This window comes from Callithrix jacchus, chromosome Y (assembly GCF_049354715.1).
Source record: "Callithrix jacchus isolate 240 chromosome Y, calJac240_pri, whole genome shotgun sequence".
NCBI classification, from domain to species: domain Eukaryota; kingdom Metazoa; phylum Chordata; class Mammalia; order Primates; family Cebidae; genus Callithrix; species Callithrix jacchus.
In genome coordinates, this window is record NC_133525.1 from 9,948,270 (window position 1) to 9,973,798 (window position 25,529).

General features: G+C 37.5%; 1 protein-coding gene across 1 annotated transcript; it reads left to right on the forward strand.

The window, feature by feature from the left end:
• Positions 1 to 591: 591 nt before the first annotated feature.
• On the forward strand, positions 592 to 24,965 carry LOC144581332 (eukaryotic translation initiation factor 1A, Y-chromosomal-like). The gene is made up of 7 exons (XM_078364521.1): positions 592 to 756; positions 3,617 to 3,700; positions 7,138 to 7,241; positions 9,047 to 9,097; positions 18,545 to 18,626; positions 20,005 to 20,096; positions 23,037 to 24,965. Exons 1-7 carry the CDS (start codon positions 741 to 743, stop codon positions 23,040 to 23,042), a joined length of 435 nt encoding a protein of 144 aa, XP_078220647.1. The 5' UTR covers positions 592 to 740; the 3' UTR covers positions 23,043 to 24,965.
• The last annotated feature ends 564 nt before the right edge of the window (positions 24,966 to 25,529 follow it).

Sequence of the window (25,529 nt, forward strand, 5' to 3'; positions counted from 1 at the left end):
GGCCTCCCAAAGTGCTGGGATTATGGCAGTGAGCCACAGCTCCAGACCCGGAAAGATGGTTGTTTTTTTTTATTATTTATTTATTTATTTTTGAGACAGCGTTTTGCTGTTTCGCCAGGCTGGAGTGCAGTGGCGCGATCTCGGCTCACTGCAACCTCTGCCTCCCAGGTTCAAGCAATTCTCCTGCCTCAGCCTCCCGAGTAGCTGGGACTACAGGCGCGCGCCACCACACCAAGATAATTTTGTATTTTTTAGTAGAGACGGAGTTTCACCATGGTCTTGATCTCTTGACCTCGTGATCCACCCGTCTAGGCCTCCCAAAGTGCTGGGATTACAGGCGTCAGCCACCGCAGCCGGCCCGAAGACGGTTTTTTTTACAAAGCGGTAGACCCCACCACCCCGCTCCTTCCGTTCCTGACTCCGCCTTCTCCATGCTGAGTCTAGTCCCGCCCCGCCCCGAGTTTTTTCGTGGACCAAACTCTTTCTTATTGACTTGATCTACTACGTCAGTCATTTGGCCACGCCTCCGACATAGAGAAGCGGTTGGGGGCGGGGGAAGTATCGTAATTAGTTTCGTCGCCTTTTGCTGGCGTCATAAAGTGCCCGTCTGAAGTGTGTTACAGAGCTCAGTAGCCAGTCTCTTCGACGCGCCCGTCTGCGACATCTTAGTTCAGGCTGCTGTGGAGTAGTAACCGCCAGAAAGGAGTCGGAAGAGGTCACACGAGGCCCTTAACACCAGCATGCCCAAGAATAAAGGTAATCCTGCAGGCCTCTGGGACTGTACCTCTGCCTGCTCTGCCATTAATCTCGACGTCTGTTCCAGGTCGCAGTGACGGTTCTTCCCGCGGGTATTGGGCGCCGCGCCCCTTCTTATGTGTTAGGGAAAGACGCTGGGAACACTCAGTTTGGTCACATTGGGGTGGGACAGCCGCCATGTTTATGAGGCCTTCGGAGGATCGTGGGCTTTTGAGACTGATTCATACCAGACTTACCGTGTATAGGAAGAGACGATTGAGGGACCTTATCCGGAAGGCCTGGCCTTCAAGTATAGGTTCCTACCAACTTCCCTGCTACTTTCCTGAAGCAGTTATTCATTTTGAAGACTATCCGGACAGTTAAAAGTGTTGTTAAGGATATTCCCTTTTTTGTGTTAAACGGTGAGGAAACCTTGAAACATGTTTAGGTTCATCTCTGGCGTTTTACTCTGCCCCAGCTCTTTAAAAAAGTTGATCATTCTTTTGCAGAAGATGTGTTACATATTTAGGCAAGTTTTCAACTTCCTTATCAAATAAATATTGTGGGAATAAAGACATAAAGGTTACCTTCATTCTGCGGCTAAATTTTCACACCAAGCTTAGACTTGAATGTAAGTTTACTTACAATTATAAAGTGGGAGGCCTAAGGAGAGGTTAGGCCTCCCACTTTTTAAGTTGTAAGTGAACTTATTTTTCAGATAGCACTGAACAACTTCAGTAGTTATCTTGTTTCCACCTTTATTTCTGTTGATGAGATTCACAGTTCTCTTAAATAAGCTATCAACTAAAGATCACAGTATCCCTTGCAAAGTGTCCAATAAATCTTTGTTGATGTTACTGTACCTGTACCTGACACCATTCCTTAAATAGTAAGGCTTGCTTTGTTCTTGTAGGGTAGAACTTTTACACTGAATGATGCCTAAGAATATTCTCATTAGAAAGAGTATCTCCAAAACACATCTAAATTGTTTAAGTAGGAGGTGTGGATTTTTTGTTCTTAGAAAGGAAGATTAAAAAAGAATATTAAACGACTTTAATTGTGGTATGTGCATGCCTAGTCTCATTCTCTTAAAAGATAGTGAATTCTATTGCACGACATTACAATAAAAGGAGAATCATAAGGGTTTGGTTAATTATGGTAGACTGAGAACAGTTTTTTTTTTAAATCATATGTGAGGCACTTAAAAGAAAGATATGTCTAAGAATTACAGCACAGATTCATAAAGTCCTCTGCCACCACTCCCCATTTTTTCTTCTTGAGATAATCCCCATCCTAAATGGAATGTTTTTGTTATTATGTAAAATCGGTGTTATCTGCTGGGCTTATTCGTTGAAGGATACTGCGGAAGACCCGTATTTTATTAGACTTACTAATGTAGAAATAAAAGTTGCTAATTTGGTTTTCTTGTTGTTGTTCTTTTTTATCTGAAAATCCAGATGCCTGTTAATATTGTGATGAGGTTTATCCAAGTAAACATGTAAATGAGCATGGGCCATATGTAGTGTGACTTTTTCTTTGCACTCATTCAGCTGGTTTTCTTCCGAAGTCTTAGAAACCAATCCTCACATCGGGAAACGGGCAGCCTTTGGCCTACTCCTGAAGAGATAGACCAAGGTGCCTCCACCTTTGAGATTGCGATATGCAATTTAAAAGTTGCCATTCTTTTAGAACTTGAACTAAGCATTATTTAGTCATTTGAAAAGCTGCCAAACTTTTGTAAAACTCAGTAAGCAAAGCAGGTATGATCCTTGTCCTGACACCGCTAAGTTCAGGCAAGATTAATGACTCAAAATATAGAACGTGTTTTTCTTTTAGAAATTTAGTTTTGGTGTGTGCTAAGAATGGATCAAAATGTAGACGAGTCACTTTGATTTATAGTGGCACACAGTACTGTAACTGCCCCTGAGGTATTGGATGCATTCAAGAATTAGATGTCTGAGTTTACAGTGGTCAAGTATGTAAATTTTATTTTATTTGCAGTGTTATCTTTTTTATTCAGATTCTTCCATCGATCCTTTAATATTACTTGATTTGCGGTCTTTAACCCTCCTTTTGGAAACCACTGCTATTTTCATTAACATTCGGTAATGGGGACAAAATGTTACGGAAAATTACCCCAATTCCTTGGTGATTCAATAGAAAATCCTTTCGCTTATGTGTCTAGCAATAAGCGAAAATATAAAAATGGAAAGAAATGTGATGGCAGTTGAAATAGTTGATCTAAAGAGTAAGGAAGTGAATTTGTAAACTTTTAACTCAGAAATTCTCCTTGTGTTCATTTACCTTATGAAGGTTGTTTGCAGACAACCTTCAATGCAGCATTGTGTCATAATAGTGAAACATTGAAGAAATCAAGATACAGCATTAATATACTTTAACAGTTAAAATGTTGGCCCAGGTCTGCAGCTATTGTAATGGAAAGATACTCAGGACTAATTATTGAGTAGAGTTAAAAGATGCTATAGAAGAAAATGAATAGAGTCCTGTTTTTATTTGGAAAGCATGAACAACATCTTCACAATAGTTCTTTGAGTAATAAAATTTTTCTTTTATACAGTTTTACATAAGATGTACATTTATCTCAGAAGTATCCAAACAAATGTCCAAGAGGATAGTATTGATATGTACCTGGTAAAAGACTTAAAGAGAACTCTGACAAGTCCTGTTAATTCTGTAATGTTAATGTTGTAATGTAAATACATTTAAACAGATAATAAATCTGTTTAAATGACACATTTTCAATTTTCCTGCAAGTGGTTTCAAAAGCAAACTTCAAAAGTCTTCTTTTGTATTATAGTTTAATGTATATAATATGTAGATTTTTACAGTGAATTTTTTATCTTCTTTTTAAATTAATTAGGTAAAGGAGGTAAAACCAGGCGCAGGGGTAAGAATGAGAAGGAATCTGAAAAAAGAGAGTTGGTGTTTAAAGAGGATGGACAAGGTAAGACTTTAAGTTAGGCTTCTTTTATTAACATGTTTCATTGTTGCCATGAGTATAATTTTCTGTCTTTTTCTTAAAGGAGTCTTAGTCATTATGCTAAGCAGTTGTCCTATGTTTCCATTTTTCCTGTTGTCATTTCTCATCATCCACATTTATCTAGAATTTGTTTATTAAATAATAATTTCTAGGATATATTAAGTCTGGATAGAGGATTCATTGAGAGCATTTTTGCAAACACAGTTTCATTGTTTAGCGTGGAGGAATACAATCTAACTGATTGCTGTAATCCCAGCCTTTTGGGAAGTGAAGTGTTTCACTTGCTTAAAGCTGGGAGCAATAGGGCAGAACCCTGTCTCTACAAAAATAGTAATAATAATAATGAGGCATAGTAGTACACGACAGGAGTCCGAGGTACTCCGCGGGATTAGGGGAGAGGAGGGCTTAAACCCAGGAGGTTAAGGGTGCAGGGAGCTGTGAGGGCATGACCGTATTCAGCCTGGGTGACAGACCAAGACCCTGCTCGAAACAAAAAAAAAGTTTAGAGCAAATTAAGCATAGACTGTGATGATTAAATATTTCATATGTTGTTAATGCGTAATGTCATACACTATTAGTAGACCATGGGTATTTTTTAGGATAAAAATCATAAAACCTTTTTGAACCCCAAGTGCTTCACTGCCACTAGTACTTAATCATAAAATGTAATACTATATATATATATATATATATATATTTTTTTTTTTTTAATGGTCTTGTTTTCTCACCAGGTGCCAGGCTGGAGTGCAGTGGCAGAATCTTGTCCCCCTGCAACCTCCACCTTCTGGGTTCAAGCAGTTCTCCTGCCTCTGCCTCTCAGTAGTTGGCACTGCAGGCGTGAGCCACCACACCCAGCCAATTTTTGTATTTTAGTAGAGTTGGGGTTTCACTGTGTTGGCTAGGTTGGTCTTGATCTCTTGACCTCGTGATCTACCCGTCTTTGCCTCCCAAAGTGCTGGGATTACAGTGTGAGCCACCATGCCCAGCCTGTAATACAGTTTTAATAATTGACTAACCCCACTGGATTGATAAAAGGAGATACAAAAGAACAAAATAAATTCATTGGTGCATTTGATTTTGTCTTCATTTTTTCTTTTTAAAATAATGAACATAGGAAAAATTTGAAATATTAGTACACAACAAAATTGTAAATATTCCTCACCTGAATTTACTAGTTTTTAACCTTTACATCGTTTATTTCTATCTTTGCATTTCTGCATGTTTACACATTTTTCTGACCATTTTGATTTTCTATACAGATAACTAGTAACATGAATTTACAGGCCTCAGACCTAAATACTTCAATGTATATCTTCTAAGATGAAGCACATTTCTTTCTCTAACTACAGTAGAATTATTGCAACAAATTTAACTTTAATGTTATATTGTTTTTAACTTTTATACTATGCTGTTTCAAATAGGTACCACTAACTACATATGACTGTTTAGATTAGCTTACAGTTTAATAGTTCCCTAACAGGACATTTTGTGAAGAGTCCTAATCTCTTAGATAATCTATATTCAAATTTCTCCACGTTTAATTATTTTCAGCATAAATACATTATTTAATATTTATGACAAAAACTATGTATGTTTCTATGTTGAATTTTTGTTAGTCTTTTATATTCTAGATAGAAGCCACTAAAAAGTTAACATGTTTTAATTATATGAAACTTATTTTCTGGCAAAAGACACCTATTTAGCTATCATCTTTCATTTCTAATAGATATTGACTGTACTTTCAGGACCAGGTTTTTAATTTCCATTTGTTCTTATTTTATTGTTATTTTTATCCATGTTGCAGAAGTGCTTAATGATAAGCTGGGCTCACCGACTTCTGTAAAATGAACTCAGTTGCCACATATATAACAACCTCTCAATGTAGCTTTATAAATTTATCTCTTAAATGTAATTATGTGTTAGTCGACATTCTCTTGGATAGTTCTTTTTTTTTTTTTTTTTTTTGAGACGAAGTTCTGCTCCTTACCCTGGCTGGAGTGCAATGGTGTGATCTCGGCTCACCACAACCTCTGCCACCTGGTTCAGGCAATTCTCCTGCCTCGGCCTTCTGAGTAGCTGGGATTACAGGCATGCACCACCATGCCCAGCTAATTTTTTGTATTTTTAGAGTAGAGACGGGGTTTCACCATGTTGTCCAGGATGGTCTCGATCTCTTGACCTCATCATCTACCCACCTCGGTCTCCCAAAGTGCTGGGATTACAGGCGTGAGCCACCACGCCTGGTCTTCTCTTGGATAGTTCTAAGAAGAAACCTTATTAGTGTGAAAATTTTGGAATTGTCTGTTTCCCTCTATTTCCTTTGTTTGTTTTTTTCTCTTTCCTGCCTCTTAGAAGAGAATGGCTGTACTGGCTAATGCTCATATTCTTATAAGAGTACTTTCTAGTAGCAGTGGAATCAGGGCACTTTTGAAAGTATTTCCCATAAACGTGTTACATTTTACTTAGGAATGTCACTCCCATTTTTCAAGATTCAAGAACTTAAGAATAATCACTGAGATAGTCTAAAGTAAATGGGAATTTTTAATAGTTAGGCTATAATTTGTCTCAGTCATTTCTGAGATTAAGGATGGTGAAGATTGAGTTAGGGCTCATGTGGGGAGACTGATGAAGGGTTATAGTGTATATTATGAAATGAGCCACTTCGATGTTCCAAACTAAAGTGTACAATCGTGAAAAACAACTGTTGACATATTCAGAATGGGTAGGTAGTTAAAATGCCTCTACTAACGGATATAGCTTGTCATGGAAATGGCGTTTGTAACACTAAACAAGTTACTTGACTTAGGCTTTTATTTATTCTAAAAATAAAGGTGTTAAAGTAAATATGCATAGCTGGGACTCCGGTTTCCCTACCATAATATGTGACATTTTGAAATAGGACTGTCTGAATGAATTTCTTAAACTTTTTGCTGTTTGTTTTATTCTGTTTTTCTTTGTAGTTTGATCTGATTTAGCAGTTAGTGGAGCTTTTATTAACAGATAATTTTCTTCTGTTTTTTGTTTTAGTTTTGTTTTGAGGTGGTGTTTTGCTGTTGTCACCCAGGCTGGCATACAGTGGCATAATCTCAGCCCCACTGAAACCTCTGCCTCCTGTGTTCAAGCCATTCTCCTACGTGAGCCTCCTGAGTACCTGGGATTACAGGCACCAACTACCACAGCCAACTGATTTTTGTGTGTTTAGTAGAGATGGGGTTTCCCCATGTTAGCTAAACTAGTCTTGAACTCCTGACCTCAGGAGATTCACCAGCCTTGGCTGCCGCCCAAATTGCTGGGTTTACGAGTGTGAGCCACCATGCCCAACCAAACAGCTAAATTTCACTCATTACATTTTAACAAACGCTGAATAGGATCTCACCCTTGTTTTACTCTCCTCTTCTCAGAGTATGCTCAGGTAATTAAAATGCTGGGGAATGGACGATTGGAAGCATTGTGTTTTGATGGTGTAAAGAGGTTATGCCATATCCGAGGAAAATTGAGAAAAAAGGTAGGTGTGTAGATTTCTTTTACTTCAATTTAAAAAAGTCTCTGCTTTAAATACATGGTCTAAGCAATTTGAGTTCTCAAAATAATTTATACAAACGTGACTCATGACAATAAGAATAAACAGAAAAGGTCTTTGATAACTTTTAGATTTACTTTTAAAGAATAATTCCTTTGTTTGACTTCTGTTGTATTCCTGCCAGAAGTGTTTACTCTGATGTTAGTATTGACTAAATCACATGTTTTAATATATAATACAAATCGTCTTGACTCAAATGTTAATACTTTGAAACAATAAAAAATGTGGGAATTTACATTAAAAGAGACTAATTGCTGCATATTCCTTCATTAGGTTTTGTCTTGGTTGAAATAGTTGTAGGTGGTATGAGGAAAATTGGAATATGAAATGGTAGACAGCAGATTTGTTACAATACCATATCAGGTAGTTTTATAAATCAAATTGATTAAAAGTCTGTGGTACTTAAATTTTATAATTAAAATAATAAAAACTTTATTTTGGCTGAGCTCTCTACAAGTATTAGCCAGCATATACCTATAGTTCCATCTCCTCAGGAGGCTTAAGGCAGGATGATTGCTTGAACCCCGGAGCGCAAGGTTGCCATGAGCTAAGAATTCTGCTAATGCACTTCAGTTTGGGTGACAGAGTGAGAGTTTCTATCTCAAAAAGAAGAAAATAGAATCTATTTGGTGTGTTCACATGCTTTCATTTCCAAATTAGTGGCACTTTTATGGGTTCTCTTAGTCCGTTTGGGCTACCATCACAAAGTACCTTTGACTGGGTAGATTATAAACAACAGAAATTTTATTTCTCATAGCTCTAGAGAAAGAGAAATCCATTTAATATTGGTGATGACCCATTTTCTCATTCATATGTGGTGCCTTCTGCATTCTCCACATATTTTAGAAGAGATGAATGAGCTCCCTTGGGCCTCTTTTATAAGGGCAAAAATCCCATTCATCAGGGATCAGCCCTCATTACATAATCACCTCCCAAAGGCCCAACCTCCTAGTACCATGGGATTCAAATTTCGACATAAATCTTGAGGAATACAAACGTTAAGGCAATAGCAGAGGCTATATTTATGTAGATTGGGTGCTTTAGAATCATTTTGTTTAGATACATCTTGTTTGTTGTTTAGATACAAATGTTTGTTAGAAACATTTTGTTTAGATACAATTGCATGTCTGAATTTCTACCACAAAGGATTATCTGGAATTCTAAATTCTTGAGTAATTGGAATAAAATTGTTATGATTTTTAACATTCTAAGAAAGAAAATTTTAACAAACTCAATTGGTACTGTAATTTTTTCCATGCCAGACCTTAACTATGTGCTACATACCACTATACTATGTATATATGTTACAGGTTTTTTTTCCCAATTTTATGAGACAGGATCTCTGTGCTCTAGGCTGGAGTACAGTGGCATAGTCATCACTCAACTGCAGCCTCCACCTCAAGTAGTTCTCCCATATCAGCCTTCTAAAGTAACTGCAGGCATGTGCTACTACACCCAACTTTTTGAAATTTTTTGACTCTTTGTACAGTCTAGGCATCTCTATGTTTTCTAGTTTTGGTGTCAAACTCCTGTGCTCAGGTGATCCTCCTGCCTTAGCGTCCCAAAGTGCTGGGATTATAGGCATGAGACACCTGGCCTGGCATCAAAGTCTTAATTTTATTTTTTTTCACATTAGGTGAATAGCGTATCCGTTTTATGGGAAGATTCACTAAACATTCTCCTTCTTATTTGCTTTTATTTTTAAAATAATCTGCATAAATTTCTTACAGGTTTGGATAAATACTTCAGACATTATATTGGTTGGTCTACGAGACTATCAGGTAAAAATAACATCTAAGTATGTGTTGTGTCTTTAAAAGTAGTCGTTGATGTTTAGAAGATACCAACTAGCATCTTTAACTTGTTCCAGCCCCGTATACTTTCTCAGGGTTCTGCCAGCATCATTATTTAGGGCCAGTTGTGTTTAAGACTGTAAAATTTTTCAAATTCAGAATAATTTGCACAGATAGTTAATGGTACATGTATTTTGTGGAAAGATATAATTTGTTTTAATTCTTTGATTTTATTATTAATACCGTGTGTAGTAAATATTTTCTTGCAGGTTCGGACAAGTAGACCATTCTGTCGTCATCCATTTAAACGCTAGTGGTGTTTGAGGCATTCAGCTAGGCATTTCAGACATGAAATAGTATTGGAGTAGGCTGAATTTCAGTGCTTTGAAGTCATATTAGAAGATATGTAGTTGTTTTTCATGGAACACAATTTTTTGTTTTTAAATATGTTTTTAATATTTTTAAAAATGAGAATGATAGTATATAGGTAGTAATTTTTTATTAGTATCCTGATATGTCAAAGCAAAATTTAATAATTTTGGAGACTCATGTTCTTAATATTATTTTAATATTTTGAAACTTAGTTGGGAAACCGCAAGTCGAGATGATGCTGTTGAATAAGTCAGTTCTCCTCTAAGAGTTTTTTGGTTTTGTAGTATAAAGTTACGCATGCACACAAGTAGTTACAGTACAGACTGTTGTATTTGCTTTAATTTTAAGAGGAGCAGTATAGAACAAAGACAGGAGTAGCCATTTATCTCTAACCTTGAAACTATTTACATGTCATAGGTCTATAAAATCCATTTGATTACTGCCCATGGAACTTATTACCATTGCTTAACCACATTAAAATTACTGCTATGTCTGGATTCTTATTCTCTTGCTACTGGTTGGAGTTTCGTGTAGTCATCTGTTAAGTCTAGTTGCTTGCTAGTGTTAAAGTCTTCTGTCCACCTTTTTAGGTATCTTAATTTATTTCTTAAAAACTGAACATCTTATTTTATTTTATTATTTTTTTTTCTTATTTTTTTCTTTTTTTATTGCATTTTAGGTTTTGGGGTACATGTGCAGAGCATGCAATACAGTTGCATAGGTACACACATGGCAGTGTGTTCTGTTTGCTTTCACCCCTTCACCCACATTTGGCGTTTCTCCCCAGGCTATCCCTCCCCAACTCCCCCTCCCACTGGCCCTCCCCTTTTCCCCGCAATAGACCCCAGTGTTTAGTACTCCCCTCTCTGTGTCCATGTGTTTTCATTTTTCATCACCTGCCTATGAGTGAGAATATGCGGTGTTTCATTTTCTGTTCTTGTGTCAGTTTGCTGAGAATGATGTTCTCCAGATTCATCCATGTCCCTGCAAACGACACGAACTCATCATTTCTGATTGCTGCATAATATTCCATGGTGTATATGTGCCACATTTTCCCAATCCAGTCTATCATCGATGGGCATTTGGGTTGATTCCAGGTCTTTGCTGTTGTAAACAGTGCAGCAATACACATTCGTGTGCATGTGTCCTTATAGTAGAATGATTTATAGTCCTTTGGGTATATACCCAGTAATGGGATTGCTGGGTCAAATGGAATTTCTATTTCTAAGGCCTTGAGGAATCGCCACACTGTCTTCCACAATGGTTAGACTAATTTACACTCCCACCAACAGTGTAAAAGTGTTCCTTTTTCTCCACATCCTCTCCAGCATCTGCTGTCTCCAGATTTTTTAATGATTGCCATTCTAACTGGCATGAGATGGTATCTCAATGTGGTTTTGATTTGCATCTCTCTGATGACCAGTGACGATGAGCATTTTTTCATATGATTGTTGGCCGCATATATGTCTTCTTTCATAAAGTGTCTGTTCATATCCTTTGCCCACTTTTGAATGGGCTTGTTTGTTTTTTTCTTGTAAATCTGTTTGAGTTCTTTGTAAATTCAAAAGGATATCAGCCCTTTGTCAGATGGGTAGACTGCAAAAATTTGTTCCCATTCTGTTGGTTGCCGATCCACTCTAGTGACTGTTTCTTTTGCCATGCAGAAGCTGTGGAGTTTGATTAGGTCCCATTTTTCTATTTTGGCTTTTGTTGCCAATGCTTTTGGTGTTTTGTTCATGAAGTCCTTGCCTACTCCTATGTCCTGGATAGTTTTGCCTAGATTTCCTTCTAGGGTTTTTATGGTGCCAGGTCGTGTGTTTAAGTCTTTAATCCATCTGGAGTTAATTTTAGTGTAAGGTGTCAGGAAGGGGTCCAGTTTCTGCTTTCTGCACATGGCTAGCCAGTTTTCCCAACACCATTTGTTAAACAGGGAATCCTTTCCTCATTCCTTGTTTTTGTCAGGTTTATCAAAGATTGTCTAGTTGTAGATATGTTGTGTTTTCTCCGGTGCCTCTGTGTTGTTCCATATGTCTATATCTTTGTGTTGGTACCGTTACCATGCTGTTTTGATTACTGTAGCCTTGTAGTATAGTTTGAAATCCGGTAGTGTGATTCCCCCCGCTGTGTTCTTTTTGCTTAGAATTGACTTGGCTATGCGGCCTCTCTTCTGGTTCCATATGAAGTTCATGGTGGTTTTTTCCAGCTCTGTGAAGAAAGTCAATGGTAGCTTGATGGGGATAGCGTTGATTCTGTAAATTACTTTGGGCAGTATAGCCATTTTCACGATATTAATTCTTCCTAACCATGAACATGGACTGTTTCTCCATCTGTTTGTGTCCTCTCTGATTTCGTTGAGCAGTGGCTTGTAGTTCTCCTTGAAGAGGTCTCTTATGTTCCTTGTGAGTTGTATTCCAAGGTATTTTATTCTTTTTGTAGCAATTGTGAATGGCAGTTCGTTCTTGATTTGGCTTTCTTTAAGTTTGTTATTGGGGTAGACGAATGCTTGTGATTTTTACACATTGATTGTATATCCTGAGACTTTGCTGAAGTTGCTTATCAGTTTCAGGAGTTTTTGGGCTGAGGCGATGGGGTCTTCTAGGTATACTATCATGCCGTCTGCAAATAGAGACAATTTGGCTTCCACCTTTTCTATTTGAATACCCTTTATTTCTTTTTCTTGCCTGATTGCTCTGGCTAGAACTTCCAGTACTATATTGAATAGGAGTGGTGAGAGAGGGCATCCTTGTCTAGTGCCAGATTTCAAAGGGAATGCTTCCAGTTTTTGCCCATTCAGTATGATATTGTCTGTTGGTTTGTCATAAATAGCTTTTATTACTTTGAGATACGTTCCATCGATACCGAGTTTATTGAGGGTTTTTAGCATAAAGGGCTGTTGTGTTTTGTCAAATGCCTTCTCTGCATCAATTGAGATAATCATGTGGATTTTGTTTTTGGTTCTTTTTATGTGGTGAATTACGTTTATAGACTTGCGTATGTTGAACCAGCCTTGCATCCCTGGGATGATTCCTACTTGATTGTGATGAATAAGTTTTTTGATTTGCTGTTGCAATCGGCTTGCCAATATTTTATTGAAGATTTTTGCCTCTATGTCCATCATGGATATTGGCCTGAAGTTTTCTTTTCTTGTTGGGTTTCTGCCGGGTTTTGGTATCAGGATGATGTTGGTCTCATAAAATGATTTGGGAAGGATTCCCTTTTTTTGGATTATTTGGAATAGTTTTAGAAGGAATGGTTCGAGCTCCTCTTTGTGTGTCTGGTAGAATTCGGCTTTGAACTTGTCTGGACCTGGGCTTTTTTTGAGTCGTAGGCTCTTAATTGCTGCCTCGACTTCTGACCATGTTATTGGTCTATTCATAGTTTCAGCTTCCTCCTTATTTAGGCTTGGGAGGACACAGGAGTCCAGGAATTTATTTATTTCTTCCAGGTTTACTAGTTTATGTGCATAGAGTTGTTTGTAATGTTCTCTGATGATGGTTTGAATTTCTGTGGAGTCTGTCGTGATTTCCCGTTTATCATTTTTTAATGCATCTGTTTGGTTGTTCTCTCTTTTAGCTGTAATCAATCTGCCTAGTGGTATGTCTATTTTGATGATCTTTTCAAAAAACCAGCTCTTGGATTTATTGATTTTTTGAAGGGTTTTTCGTGTCTCAATCTCCTTCAGTTCAGCTCTGATCTTAGTTATTTCTTGTCTTCTGCTGGGTTTAGAGTTCTTTTGATCTTGCTCCTCTAGCTCTTTCAATTTTGACGATAGGGTGTCCATTTTGTATCTCTCCATTCTCCTCATATGGGCACTTATTGCTATATACTTTCCTCTAGAGACTGCTTTAAATGTGTCCCAGAGATTCTGGCATTTTGTGTCTTCGTTGTCATTGGTTTCGAAGAACTTCTTTATTTCTGCCTTCATTTCATTGTTTACTCAGTCAACATTCAAGAGCCAGTTGTTCAGTTTCCATGAAGCTGTGCGGTTCTGGATTGGTTTCTGAATTCTGAGTTCTAACTTGATTGCACTATGGTCTGAGAGGCTGTTTGTTATGATTTGGGTTGTTTTGCATTTGCTGAGCAGTGCTTTACTTCCAATTCTGTGGTCAATTTTAGAGTAGGTGTTATGTGGTGCTCAGAAAAATGTATATTCTGTGGATTTGGTGTGGAGAGTTCTGTAAATGTCTATCAGGTTTGCTTGCTCCAGGTCTGAGTTCAAGCCCTGGATATCTTGTTGATTTTCTGTCTTGTTGATCTGTCTAATATTGACAGTGGAGTGCTAATGTCTCCCACTATTATTGTGTGGGAATCTAAGTCTCTTTGTAAGTCATTAAGAACTTGCCTTATGTATCTGGGTGCTCCTGTATTGAGTCCATATATGTTTAGGATCGTTAGCTCTTGTTGTATCGATCCTTTTGCCATTGTGTAATGGCCTTCTTTGTCTCTTTTGATCTTTGTCGCTTTAAAGTCTATTTTATCAGAGATGAGAATTGCAACTTTTGCTTTTTTTTTTGCTCTCCATTTGCTTGGTCCATCTTCCTCCATCTTTTTATTTTGAGTTTTTGTGTATCCTTGCATGTGAGATGGGTTTCCTGAATACAGCACACTGATGGGTTTTGGATTTTTATCTAATTTGCCAGTCTGTGTCTTTTGATTGGTGCATTTAGTCCATTTACATTTAGGGTTAATATTGTTATGTGTGAATTTGATACTGCCATTTTGATTCTAAGTGGCTGTTTTTCCCGTTAGTTGATGTAGATTCTTCATTATGTTGATGCTCTTTAGCATTTAGTGTGATTTTTGGTATGGCTGGTACTGGTTGTTCCTTTGTATGTGTAGTGCCTCTTTCAGGAGCTCTTGTAAAGCAGGCCTGGTGGTGACAAAATCTCTGAGTACTTGCTTGTTCACAAAGGATTTTATTTTTCCTTCACTTCTGAAGCTCAGTTGTGCTGGATATGAAACTCTAGGTTGAAAGTTGTTTTCTTTAAGAATGTTGAATATTGGCCCCCACTCTCTTCTGGCTTGTAGTGTTTCTGCCGAGAGATCTGCTGTGAGTCTGATGAGCTTCCCTTTGTGGGTGACCTGACCTTTCTCTCTGGCTGCCCTTAGTATTTTCTCCTTCCTTTCAACCTTGTTGAATCTGACGATTCTGTGCCTTGGGGTTGCTCTTCTTGTGGAATATCGTTGTTGTGTTCTCTGTATTTCCTGCATTTGAATGTTCACCTGTCTTGCTAGGTAGGGTAAATTTTCCTGGATGATATCCTGAAGAGTATTTTCCAGTTTGGATTCATTCTCCGTACCCTTCTGGTACACCTATCAAACGTAGGTTAGGTCTTTTCACATAGTCCCTTTTCACATAGTTTCTTGGAGACTTTGTTCATTCCATTTTGCGCTTTTTTCTCTGATCTTGGTTTCTCGTTTTATTTCATTGAGTTGATCTTCGACTTCAGATATTCTTTCTTCTGCTTGGTCAATTCGGCTATTGAAACTTGTGCATGCTTCGTGAAGTTCTCGTATTGTGTTTTTCAGCTCCTTTAGTTCATTCCTATTCCTCTCTAAGTTATCCATTCTTGTCATCATTTCCTCAAATCTTTTTTCAAGGTTCTTAGTTTCTTTGCATTGATTTAGAACATGTTCTTTTAGCTCATGGAAGTTTCTCATTATGCATGTTCTGAAGTCTAATTCCGTCATTTCACCACAGTCATTCTCCGTCCAGCTTTGTTCCCTTGCTGGTGAGGAATTTTGTTTCTTTCTAGGAGGTGAGGTGTTCTGGTTTTGGGTTTTTTCCTCCTTTTTGCGCTGGTTTCTTCCCATCTTTGTGGATTTATCCACTTGTCATCTGCGTAGCTGCTGACTTTTCGATTGGGTCTCTTAGTGGACACCCAGATTGTTGGTGATGAAGTATTTCTGTTACTTGGTTTTCCTTCTACCAGTCTAGTCCCTTCGCTGTACGACTGCTGAGGTCCACTCCAGGCCCTGCTTGTCTGGAGTACACCTATAGCAGCTGCGGAACAGTGTGGGATGCTACCAGTTTCTTTTTCTGCTATATTCGTCCCAGTTGATGCCTGCCAAATGTCAGTCTTTTGTATATAGAGGGGTCAGAGAGCTGCTTGAGGAGACAGTCTGTACTCTATAGGAGCTCAATTGCTGAGCTGTGAGCTCTGTTGTTCATTCAGGGCTGTTAGGCTGCTATGTTTGATTCTGCTGCAACAGAGCTCATTTAAAAAAAAAACCCTTTTTTTCTCAAATGCTCTGTCTTGGGGCGTTGGGGCTTTGTTTTTGGATATCTGTTGAGGTGTCCTGCCCAGCTAGGAGGCAGTCTAATCACTAGTTGACTGCCGAGGCTCCGCCCTGCTGTTCTGAGGCTTGCCCTGTTGCTGCAGGCTCTTGCTGTTCTGCTGCATTCTCCACCATGGGCTACGCCCTGCAGCGGAGTCTCTCTGTTGTAGTGGGTTGCCTCGGCAACGGCCGGCTGCATCAACAGTGGGCGTGTATCTCAGTAGGGGCGGGTTGCCTGGGCAACTGCAGGCTGCATCAGCAGTGGGCGTGTGTCTCAGTCCGGGCGGGTTGCCTCGGTAATGGTGGATGCCCCTCCCCCAGGGAGCGCCTCAGGGACGGTCTCCATGGTGGGAATCGCCATTTTTTCTTTCTCACTGCGCTATCCCACACGCTGTGTCCCTGCGATCCCCTGGGCTGGCCCACTGCCCAAGTCACTTTCAGTCTCAAGTTCAGCCCTCTCAAGTCTCAGGTTGCCATTTCAACAGGGCACACGGACAAGTGTGCCCTGTGGGGATCGCTGGGTAGGGCCGGCCGGCTGCCACTTCCCTGGCTGCCGGCTTTTCCAGGCAGAGCCTCTGCCTGGGTTCCCGCGTCTCCTTTATATTTGGGAATTTCCCCGTTCTGTGGGCAACAAAGGTCAGTCTGAAAATGCAGCTTTGACTCACCTCTCCGCGGATTAACAGAGAGCTGAAATCCTGGGTTGTTGTCACAGCGCCATCTTGAGTTCCTCCCAAAAGCTGAACATTTTAACTACCACATAGCTGTTCTGGAACTCAGATTCCTACTTCTCAGGGCTCTTGTTACTACTGCTTGTTTGGTGACTTTTCAGAACTAATTCTTCGGCCATTGAATGGTTGGTTGGTTTAACAGGCAGTTCATGTTGAATTTAGATTTCATTAAAACCACTAAGGGATTGAGCATTCAAAGAGAAATCTTGAACATGTGGAGTAATACTTTCAACATTCAACCAGTGTCAGTCAACTGACACCTCTTCCTTATTCTTGATCTCATGCTGTGCAGGATGTTAACTTCAGTCAGGGGTAAGATTAGGTCTTTCATATCTGTGTCTTTATCATGTGCATTGTCGTGAACCTGTATTTGGCCTTTTAGATTTGCAGAAGTATTTTGGACTTTACACATTTCCTATGCATATCTCTTACATAGCTTTTTCTTCTAAGTTTTTGGTTAGTTTTCTTTTTTATCCAGACTGTTATTGCCACTTAAAACATGTTAAAAATATATACATATATATATATAAATTGTACTGTGCTTTTTAAAATGTTATTTTTATGTCCATTATATTATTTGAGTCACCAGTTTAACAAAATCTTGTTTGCACATGATGGTTTGAAAAGTTTTGGTTTTACTGCCAGATTATGTTTTCTACAAAAGCCTTGGGAGGTAAGCATTCAAAGTGAGTAAGTTCTGAATCAGTTAAGTGAAAGAAAAGCTCTTAAAATGGGAGTTTCCAGGAACTGGCAGTCTACTACCTATAGAATAGAGTTAACAAGAAACTTCAGACTTGTTCCGTGTTTTTCAGTAGCTGAGAGGCTGTTGGTGTTTATGAAACTGAGATGAGAAATGGGAATGGGGAAACTTAAAAAGCCACTTTTTCTTAGTGAGATTCACCTGTTTTTCTTGAATAAACACTCCTTAGTGTTTATTGCTTCATTTGGTTAATTTTCAGATTACTGATTTATGGACTTTGACCAATTTTGTCAGTATTCTAATTTCTTTCATGAAGAAACAAATTTCAGTAAATCCTTGTGCTGCCATTTGTACAATTGCTGCAAGGAGGCATTTATTTTGATAGACTTAATTACACATTGATGTGTGTGTGTGTGTGTGTGTGTCTGTGCGTGTATGTATATATATTAAATATATATTTGATTGCACATTGACTATGTTTTTGTGTGTGTGTATACACATATATATAAATTGTACTGTGCTTTTAAAATGTTATTTTTATGTCCATTATATTATTTGAGTCACCAGTTTAACAAAATCTTGTTTGCACATGATGGTTTGAAAAGTTTTGGTTTTACTGCCATTGTGACAGATCACTTTAGTTTTTAGATCTAGATTGCAAATTGTAAGCAATCAGAATTCCTCTCCTCCCAAGTTGGATAAAATAATTTTAAATGGGGAAGTGTTTTCACATCTTAGGAGAGTGTTTTTCAATGGTTGCATTAGAAACACCCACCCAGAAGAGCTTTTAAAAATGTACATTTATGTACCACATCCTGGGCAGGTCTACTTTCAGTCTTAAGGAAGTAGGTATCTATTCTTAAACTCTAGCTGTCTGTTTTTCAAGTTCCATAGATAATTCTGATACTAAGAACTACTGATTCATAGAAAACTATATTACTTTTTTAACATTATTCCTTAATGCATTTAAGTTTTAAATTGTAATCTTTGACCTAAGAGTTTTACAATGCAATTTTTTAAAATTCATCTTCCATGTTTTTTCAAAGAGACTTCTAATTAAAAGGTAATAGTATATAAAAGACCGGGCTTGCCACTTATGCTTTATTAAAATGAAATCTGTATGTATCTTTCCAAATCTATTAATTATTGTTTACCAATGAATACAAACCACTTCCTAATTATTCAGACTCAACAATTTTTTCTAGAAGGTATTCGGGTAGGCAAAGAAAAGCAGGACCACTTGTAACAAACATTATGTGGCCTTTCTTTAGATGTCTTTAATTTGAAAGTAAATTGTGAAACAACTGGTGATACTTTGGTATAAGCAGTTTTGAACATTATTTGTTTATTTCTCAGGATAGCAAAGCTGATGTAATTTTCAAGTACAATGCAGATGAAGCTAGAAGTCTGAAGGCATATGGCGAGCTTCCAGAACATGGTAATATCAAAATTATTATATCTACTTGTTCTTTCATATTAATGTTTGTGGAATTTAGGTGAAGGGATTTTAGTAGAATTCTGTTTTACATACTATTTTAGTGTATACGTACAAAATTTGTGGTAAGTAGTCTTGCCTATACTTCAGTATACTTCTAAGACTTTCGAAAAGATATTAATAAGTGGAAATCTCAAATAAAGCCAGTGTGAACTTAAAAATAGAAGCCTCTAATAAAGAGATTTTGAATTATGAAATTTCCTTTGATGATGAGTTTTTTAATTCATAAGCTCTGGATTTGTATATAATCTCTCAAAGGAATATATTTTGTATAGACTTTTTCTAAACAATTCTTAAAAGATTGGCAGTTTTCATTTAAGGAAAGGCAACAATTATAATAGTAATGTTTGAATCTTACAGAAAAAAGTATTCAGTTTCTCTTACCAAAGTTGTAACTGTGGGATTATTTTTAACAAACAATTGTGTTTTCTTTTTCTTAAAGGTAGACATCATGCATGCTTACTGCACAAAACTTGACAAGATTAAAATAAGTCCCTCATAACACCATCAAAGAGAATATGCACTGTTTTAAAGCCTATGTATTTTACAAGGAGATGTTTTCATTGTTTATCACATTGCAACTTATGAAAATAAGATTTTTACATAAACATGAACATCCTGATGAAATTATTGGCATTTCAGGAACTGCTGAAATAATTGGGAATTTAGCTAGCACCTCCTTTTTTCACCTTTATTGCTTAATGATAACCATGATTACGATTTAACCAAGTATTTTTCACTGATTTGATAAATCTGTTTAATAATTGGTGAAGTAGCTGTTGTAATTTCAAGATAACTATATATTTTGAGGATAAGTTGTTAACCTGAGCTCAAATCATTTTTGAAGGCTACATGGAAATGTTTAGCTGTTTAGTTAGTATAATTAGAGTCTGTTTGCCGTATTTAAAATACCTTTTGTATGTGTGCTACGTGAACATTATAATTATCTTTTTAAAATGAAAGGAAAAATACAGCACATATGTTCTTTTTTTTTTTTTTTTTTTTTTTTTTTTTTTTAAACAGAGTCTCATTCTGTCACCCAGGATGGAGTGCAGTGGCACAATCTCAGCTCACTGCAAACCTCACCTCCCAGGTTTAAGTTATTCCCTGGCTCAGACTCCCAAGTAGCTGGTATTGCAGGTGTGCACCACCAAGCCAGGAAATTATTATTTTATTTTTCAGTAGAGATGGGATTTCACCATGTTGGCCAGGCAGGTCTCAAAACTCTTGACCTCAGGTTATCCCCCACCTCAGCCTCCCAGAGTGCTGAGATTACAGGCAAAATCTTGATTATATAATCAGTATATTATTTTATCTTTAGCTGAAATCAGTGAAACAGACACATTTGGTCCTGGAGATGATGATGAAATCCAGTTTGTTGATGCTGAAGATGATGATGAAGACATTGAAAATGTAAGTAGATAAACCTAATAGGTGTTTTATCTGTGCATTATCTGTAAACTTTACAATCCTTTGGAATATTCTTTTCTTCAAAAATCAATTTTAGCTTTGGCAGTCGGCAATCATAATTAAAGTAAGAGTTTCTAAACACGTAGTTCTGAGAACATGTCCTCTCAAGAGAAATGCTTAGTCTCTTAGAAGAATCTTGGCCGGGCACGGTGGCTCATGCCTGTAATCCCAGCACTTCGGGAGGCCGAGGCGGGTGGATCACGAGGTCAAGAGATCAAGACCATCCCGGTCAATATGATGAAACCCCGTCTCTACTAAAAATACAAAAAAATTAGCTGGGCATGGTGGCGCGTCCCTGTAATCCCAGCTACTCGGGAGGCTGAGGCAGGAGAATTGCCTGAATCCAGGAGGTGGAGGTTGCGGTGAGCCGAGATCGCACCATTGCACTCCAGCCTGGGTAACAAGCGAAACGCCGTCTCAAACGAAAAAAGGAATCTTGTTTGAACCAGTTGGATGCAGCACTGAAATTTAGAATATACTTGAAAGGCTTGTTAAAATGTTGGGCCTGTTGCCATGGTACGTAATAGAATTACGTTGTTGAACATCAGTTTGTATTGGCCAGACTTCAGATTTGGTTTGCACCTATTTTATGGAAATGATTGTTTTTCCTAGTAACAAAGCAGTAGAATTCACAAAGCAGTAAATGCCTCATCTTACTTTTTAAGTTAACTGTATTCAAATAAAATTTACTTTGATTTCTTCCCTTTATGAGAGTGACTGTGTGTGTGTGTGTGTGTGTGTTAAATATGGAATTGGTGGTGTAGCTTAACTTCATTTGGGTGTAGGCTTTTTTGATCAATATCCCTATAATGAAAATATGATTCAAAAACTATGTGTATATGGAAACCCCAAAATTATGATTGACTGGACATTAATAAGTAGTCATCCTTAACATAACTGCGCAAATACTAGAGCTCTCAAAATTACAAAGGCCAGCTGGGTACAGTGGCTCACACCTGTAATCCCAGCTATTCAGGAAGCTGAGGGAGGAGAATGGCTTGAACCTGGGAGACAGAGAGATCTTGCCACTGCACGCCAGCCTGGGCAACAGATTGAGACTCTGTCTCAAAAATAAATTACTAAGGCAAGTCTCTGGAAAGTCTAAGACAGGCACAAGTGATACTGATGCTCTCACTCCATTGGGAACCATTATTTTACATCAGGGATCTCTACAGCTTTTGTTTGACCCCAACATTCATTAAAATTGTTTTCCAGCTGTTCAGAGGAATAGAAGGATTTTTAACTTCCTCTGTAAACATTCATATACTCACCAACAGGATTCTACAGTTTAGTTTTTCTTCTTCATCTGTCACACCCATCCTTCTCATTAACATTGTTTTCCAGCTGTTCAGAGGAATAGAAGGATTTTAAACTTCCTCTATAAACATTCATATACTCACCAACAGGATTCTACAGTTTACAGTTTTTCTTCTTCATCTATCACACCCATCCTTCTCTTCTTCTGATATTATAGCTTATATTTTGGCACATTTCCAAACTATTTAGATAACCTACACTTTGAATTAAAGAAAATAAACAGGACATAATTCTGTTGTACATACGCATTTGTACATTTTGTAAAACATAAAATACTCTAAAATTTATAAATTTTTTTTCTTCAGGAAATATTTCTGAGTCATAAATCTGCCTTCATGTAATATAAATTTTAAGGTACAACCAAAAGGAGAAAATGAAAAAGCCTGAAAAACCTGTTGTTCTTGTGAATGAGGAAATCTTAGACAGGTGTCATGTTAATTTAGAAACTTGATTTTTGCCAGGATTGAGGATGCACCCATGACATTCTCAGGAAGTTGTGATGACATGCACCCAAGGTGGTCAGGCACCGCTTGGTTTTGAACATCTTAGGGAGACATGAGACGTCAGTCAATATATATGAGAAGCACATTGGTTCAGTTAGGAAAGGGAAGGTGTCTTTGTTAGCCTTTGTAAAGTAGGCGGTCAGATATGCTTCTAACTCAGTGAGCTGAAGGACCACTTTGAATAGAATGGGAGGCAGGTTTGCCGCACTTTCCACCTTGAGTTTTTCTTAGCAATTTGGGGGGCCCAAGATATTTTCCTTTCATATTCTGATTTCTTTATATACCTCCTTTTGGGGACCCTGAGTCAGAGGTGTTTTGGGAATTAAACAGAAAAGACATTTACTTCATGTTGCAGTAACCACAAGCATAAACACTGTGTTGTAGATTAAGGGCAAATGTGAACATTTCCACAGCCAATGGGCTTGAAGGCGTCTGGAAAATTAAAAGAACCTACCTAGACTGCATACAGAAACACAAAGCTACATACACAGATATTAGAGTTAGGATCTAGGAATGTTAAGACTTTTCTCAGGAAGTGGGTCAGGAAAGTACTTAGATTGATGCCAGTGTTTCCTTTGGAACTAGACCCAGTAGGGTAATCAGGAAAGGAATATAAAGACAATGGCTATGAGAGGAAGTTTAGTTTATTAATAAGAGTTTGTTTTGCTTATCTCGAGAGAGCATTGTAGAAGATTTATAGGTGTTTTAGTTTTACTTCTTTGACTAAATGAACTCTGAATTTGATTAGGACAATATTTGTCCCATTCTTAAAAGAATTACATTCTATTTTGTCTGTGTCCACCCTCAGAATATAAGATGTATAATCACTACCACAAAGGAAATAAAGAGATGCAAAACTTCAAAGATGTTTTGATAATATGTTACATAGTAACATTCTGAAAGACCATAAAGATTTACTGGTAACACAAAGGATATGAGAAAAATCTAGTATACAGAATACCCAGGTCAAAAGGGTTTACTTCTCAGATTGCTACCCGGAGTGTTTGTATGCATTACAATGTTGCAATTAGATATATGGATCTGATGTTCTTTTCAATTACAGATCTAAATTGAACTGAGTGATTTTACATTTGAAGTTTTCTGAGGATTGCTCTCCAGTTGGGATTTTGACTATCACCAGTTAAGAGAAATTCGTTTAGTTTATAGTTTGTTAAAGCAAACTGATCTGTCTTCATTGTTTTAAAGTATTTATTTCTGTAAAAGCTGATGACACCGAATTATCTTAAATGTTAATACTTTATTGTTTTGATGTAAACTTACAGATAAAAGATCATATTTGCTATAAAAACAAATAAATGCCTTTGCTACTGTGATAACTTTACTTCAAGTAATTTGATATTTTGCATACATTTCTGCTTTGTAATCATTGTAAGTTATAATAAGTCCTACTTCCCGTTAATCTATTTACTCTACAGTCTTTGTGTATGTTTCAGCTACTCAGATGTTCTCCTAAAGTTTCTGACAGAATTTAAATAAGACAAATCTACATTTGGAATCAGAAAAAAGTGGACATAATTTTTATATTAATCTAGCCATATGTATTTTTATACTAACATTGAGGCCTTATAAATTCTTTTTGTCATGTGTGCCTCCTGTTAAGGGAAAAAAGAAGCATTTCCAACGTGCAGTTTTTAAATTGTAGCAACTTTGAGTAGCAATTTAAAATGTGTAACCGTTGCAGAAATTGAACCCTAGGTGGCAACCAATTGTCTTAACACTGGAAATACTGCTATGCCATTTTGTTTTCAAAAGTAATTCATTGCAACCCACAGTCTTTGTCTTCATGAACAAGAAAATTGCAATGTATAAATGAAAAACTGATTTTATAGTACATTGTATAAACAGCTTTTCTCACATTGTCCCTAAACTGCCAGAGGAGGAGGCAACAATACTGTTAGGGGAAGATAATTTCAGGCTGAGTGTGGTAGCTCACACCTGTAATCCTAGCACTGTGTAAGGCCAAGGTGGGCAGATCCCCTAAGTTCAGGTGTTCAACACCAGCCTAATCAACATGGCGAAACCCTATCTTTACTAAAAATACAAAAAGTAGTGGGTCATCTTTGTGCATGCCAGTATCCCAGCTACTCGGGAGGCTAAGGCAGCAGAATTGCTTGAACCTGGAAGGTGGAGGATGCAGTGAACCGAGATCTTGCCACTGAACTCCAACCTGGGTGGCAGAGCAGGACTTCCTCTCAAAATCTGAATGGAAGAGCTACATCAATTAACGTAATAAGAAAGAGTAATGATCATTGTATTTTGACATAACTGTGGTGTTAGTGTATTTCATTGTGGGTACTGATTTTTTTTAAATACATACTAGTAAGATTTTATATTATAATTTTCCCTTTTTAAGTTTTGTTCTTAAAGCTATAAAGTGAAAATAAAGGCTGGACTAGTTAGAGTTCTCTGGGTACTGTCTTACATAACTTTAATAGAGTTGTGGAATATATTTTTTCTCGATAATTCATAAGTAATGAAAATATAAAGGGAATATGAAATCACATGGTTTCACTAATACAAATGTATACGAGAGAGTAAAACTTCATTGGTCAGGCAAGATGGCTCTCACCTGTAATCCCAGCAGTTTGGGAGGCTGAGGTGGGCTGATCCATGAGTTTGAGATTGAGACCATCCTGGCCAACATAATGAAACCCCATCTCTACTAAAATACAAAAATTAGCTGGGCATGGTGGTCCATGCCTGTAGTCCAAGCTACTCAGGTGGCTGAGGCAGGAGAATTGTTTGAACCCAGGAGGTGGAGGTTATAGTGAGCCGAGATCACACCGCTGCACTCCAGCCTGGTGACGGAGCAAGACTGTCAAAAAAAAAAAAAAAAAAAAAAAGAAAAGAAAAGAAAAAGGTCATTTTAGTTCTTTCATGTGAAAACTCTGGAGTCAAAATTAAGGCCAGAATGTTGGTACATTATTAAATCTAAGAAATAAAAGCTTACAGTTTTGGTTTATGATTCTTATTCTGTGTCACTTGTAAACATTTATCTAGGTGAAATGTAGCTGAAGACTATTTTTTAATATTTTTGAAGAGTTGACTTAACTTGTGTTCACTGATTATCAAAACTTCCTGACATTTTTAGCCTAATGTACATAAAAGTATATGGCTTAATTTATAGTACTTAAACTACTCGGCACATTTTGGTAAAAACGTTGGAACTCTGCATAAGTGATACAATTCTTAATGGGAGTAAAACCACTCAAACACTTTTTTCTTTTTCTTATCAGCTTTCTGTAACAACTGTGGCTTATTTGTGGTACTTAATCCACTTTGCACGTTTTGGTAAAAATATTGGAACTGCATAAGTGTTACAATTTTTTTTTTTTTTTTTTTTTTGAGATGGAGTTTCGCTCTTGTTACCCAGGCTGGAGTGCAATGGTGCGATCTCGGCTCACCGCAACCTCCACCTCCTGGGTTCAAGCAGTTCTGCCTCAGCCTCCTGAGTAGCTGGGACTACAGGCGCACACCCCCATGCCTAGCTAATTTTTGTGTTTTTAGTAGAGACTGGGTTTCACCTTGTTGACCA

Excerpts from the sequence above, each read along its gene's own strand:
- LOC144581332 (XM_078364521.1), top strand. Across the intron at positions 3,701-7,137 it reads GTTTAAAGAGGATGGACAAG|AGTATGCTCAGGTAATTAAA; the intron begins GTAAGACTTTAA and ends TCCTCTTCTCAG. Across the intron at positions 7,242-9,046 it reads GAGGAAAATTGAGAAAAAAG|GTTTGGATAAATACTTCAGA; the intron begins GTAGGTGTGTAG and ends AATTTCTTACAG.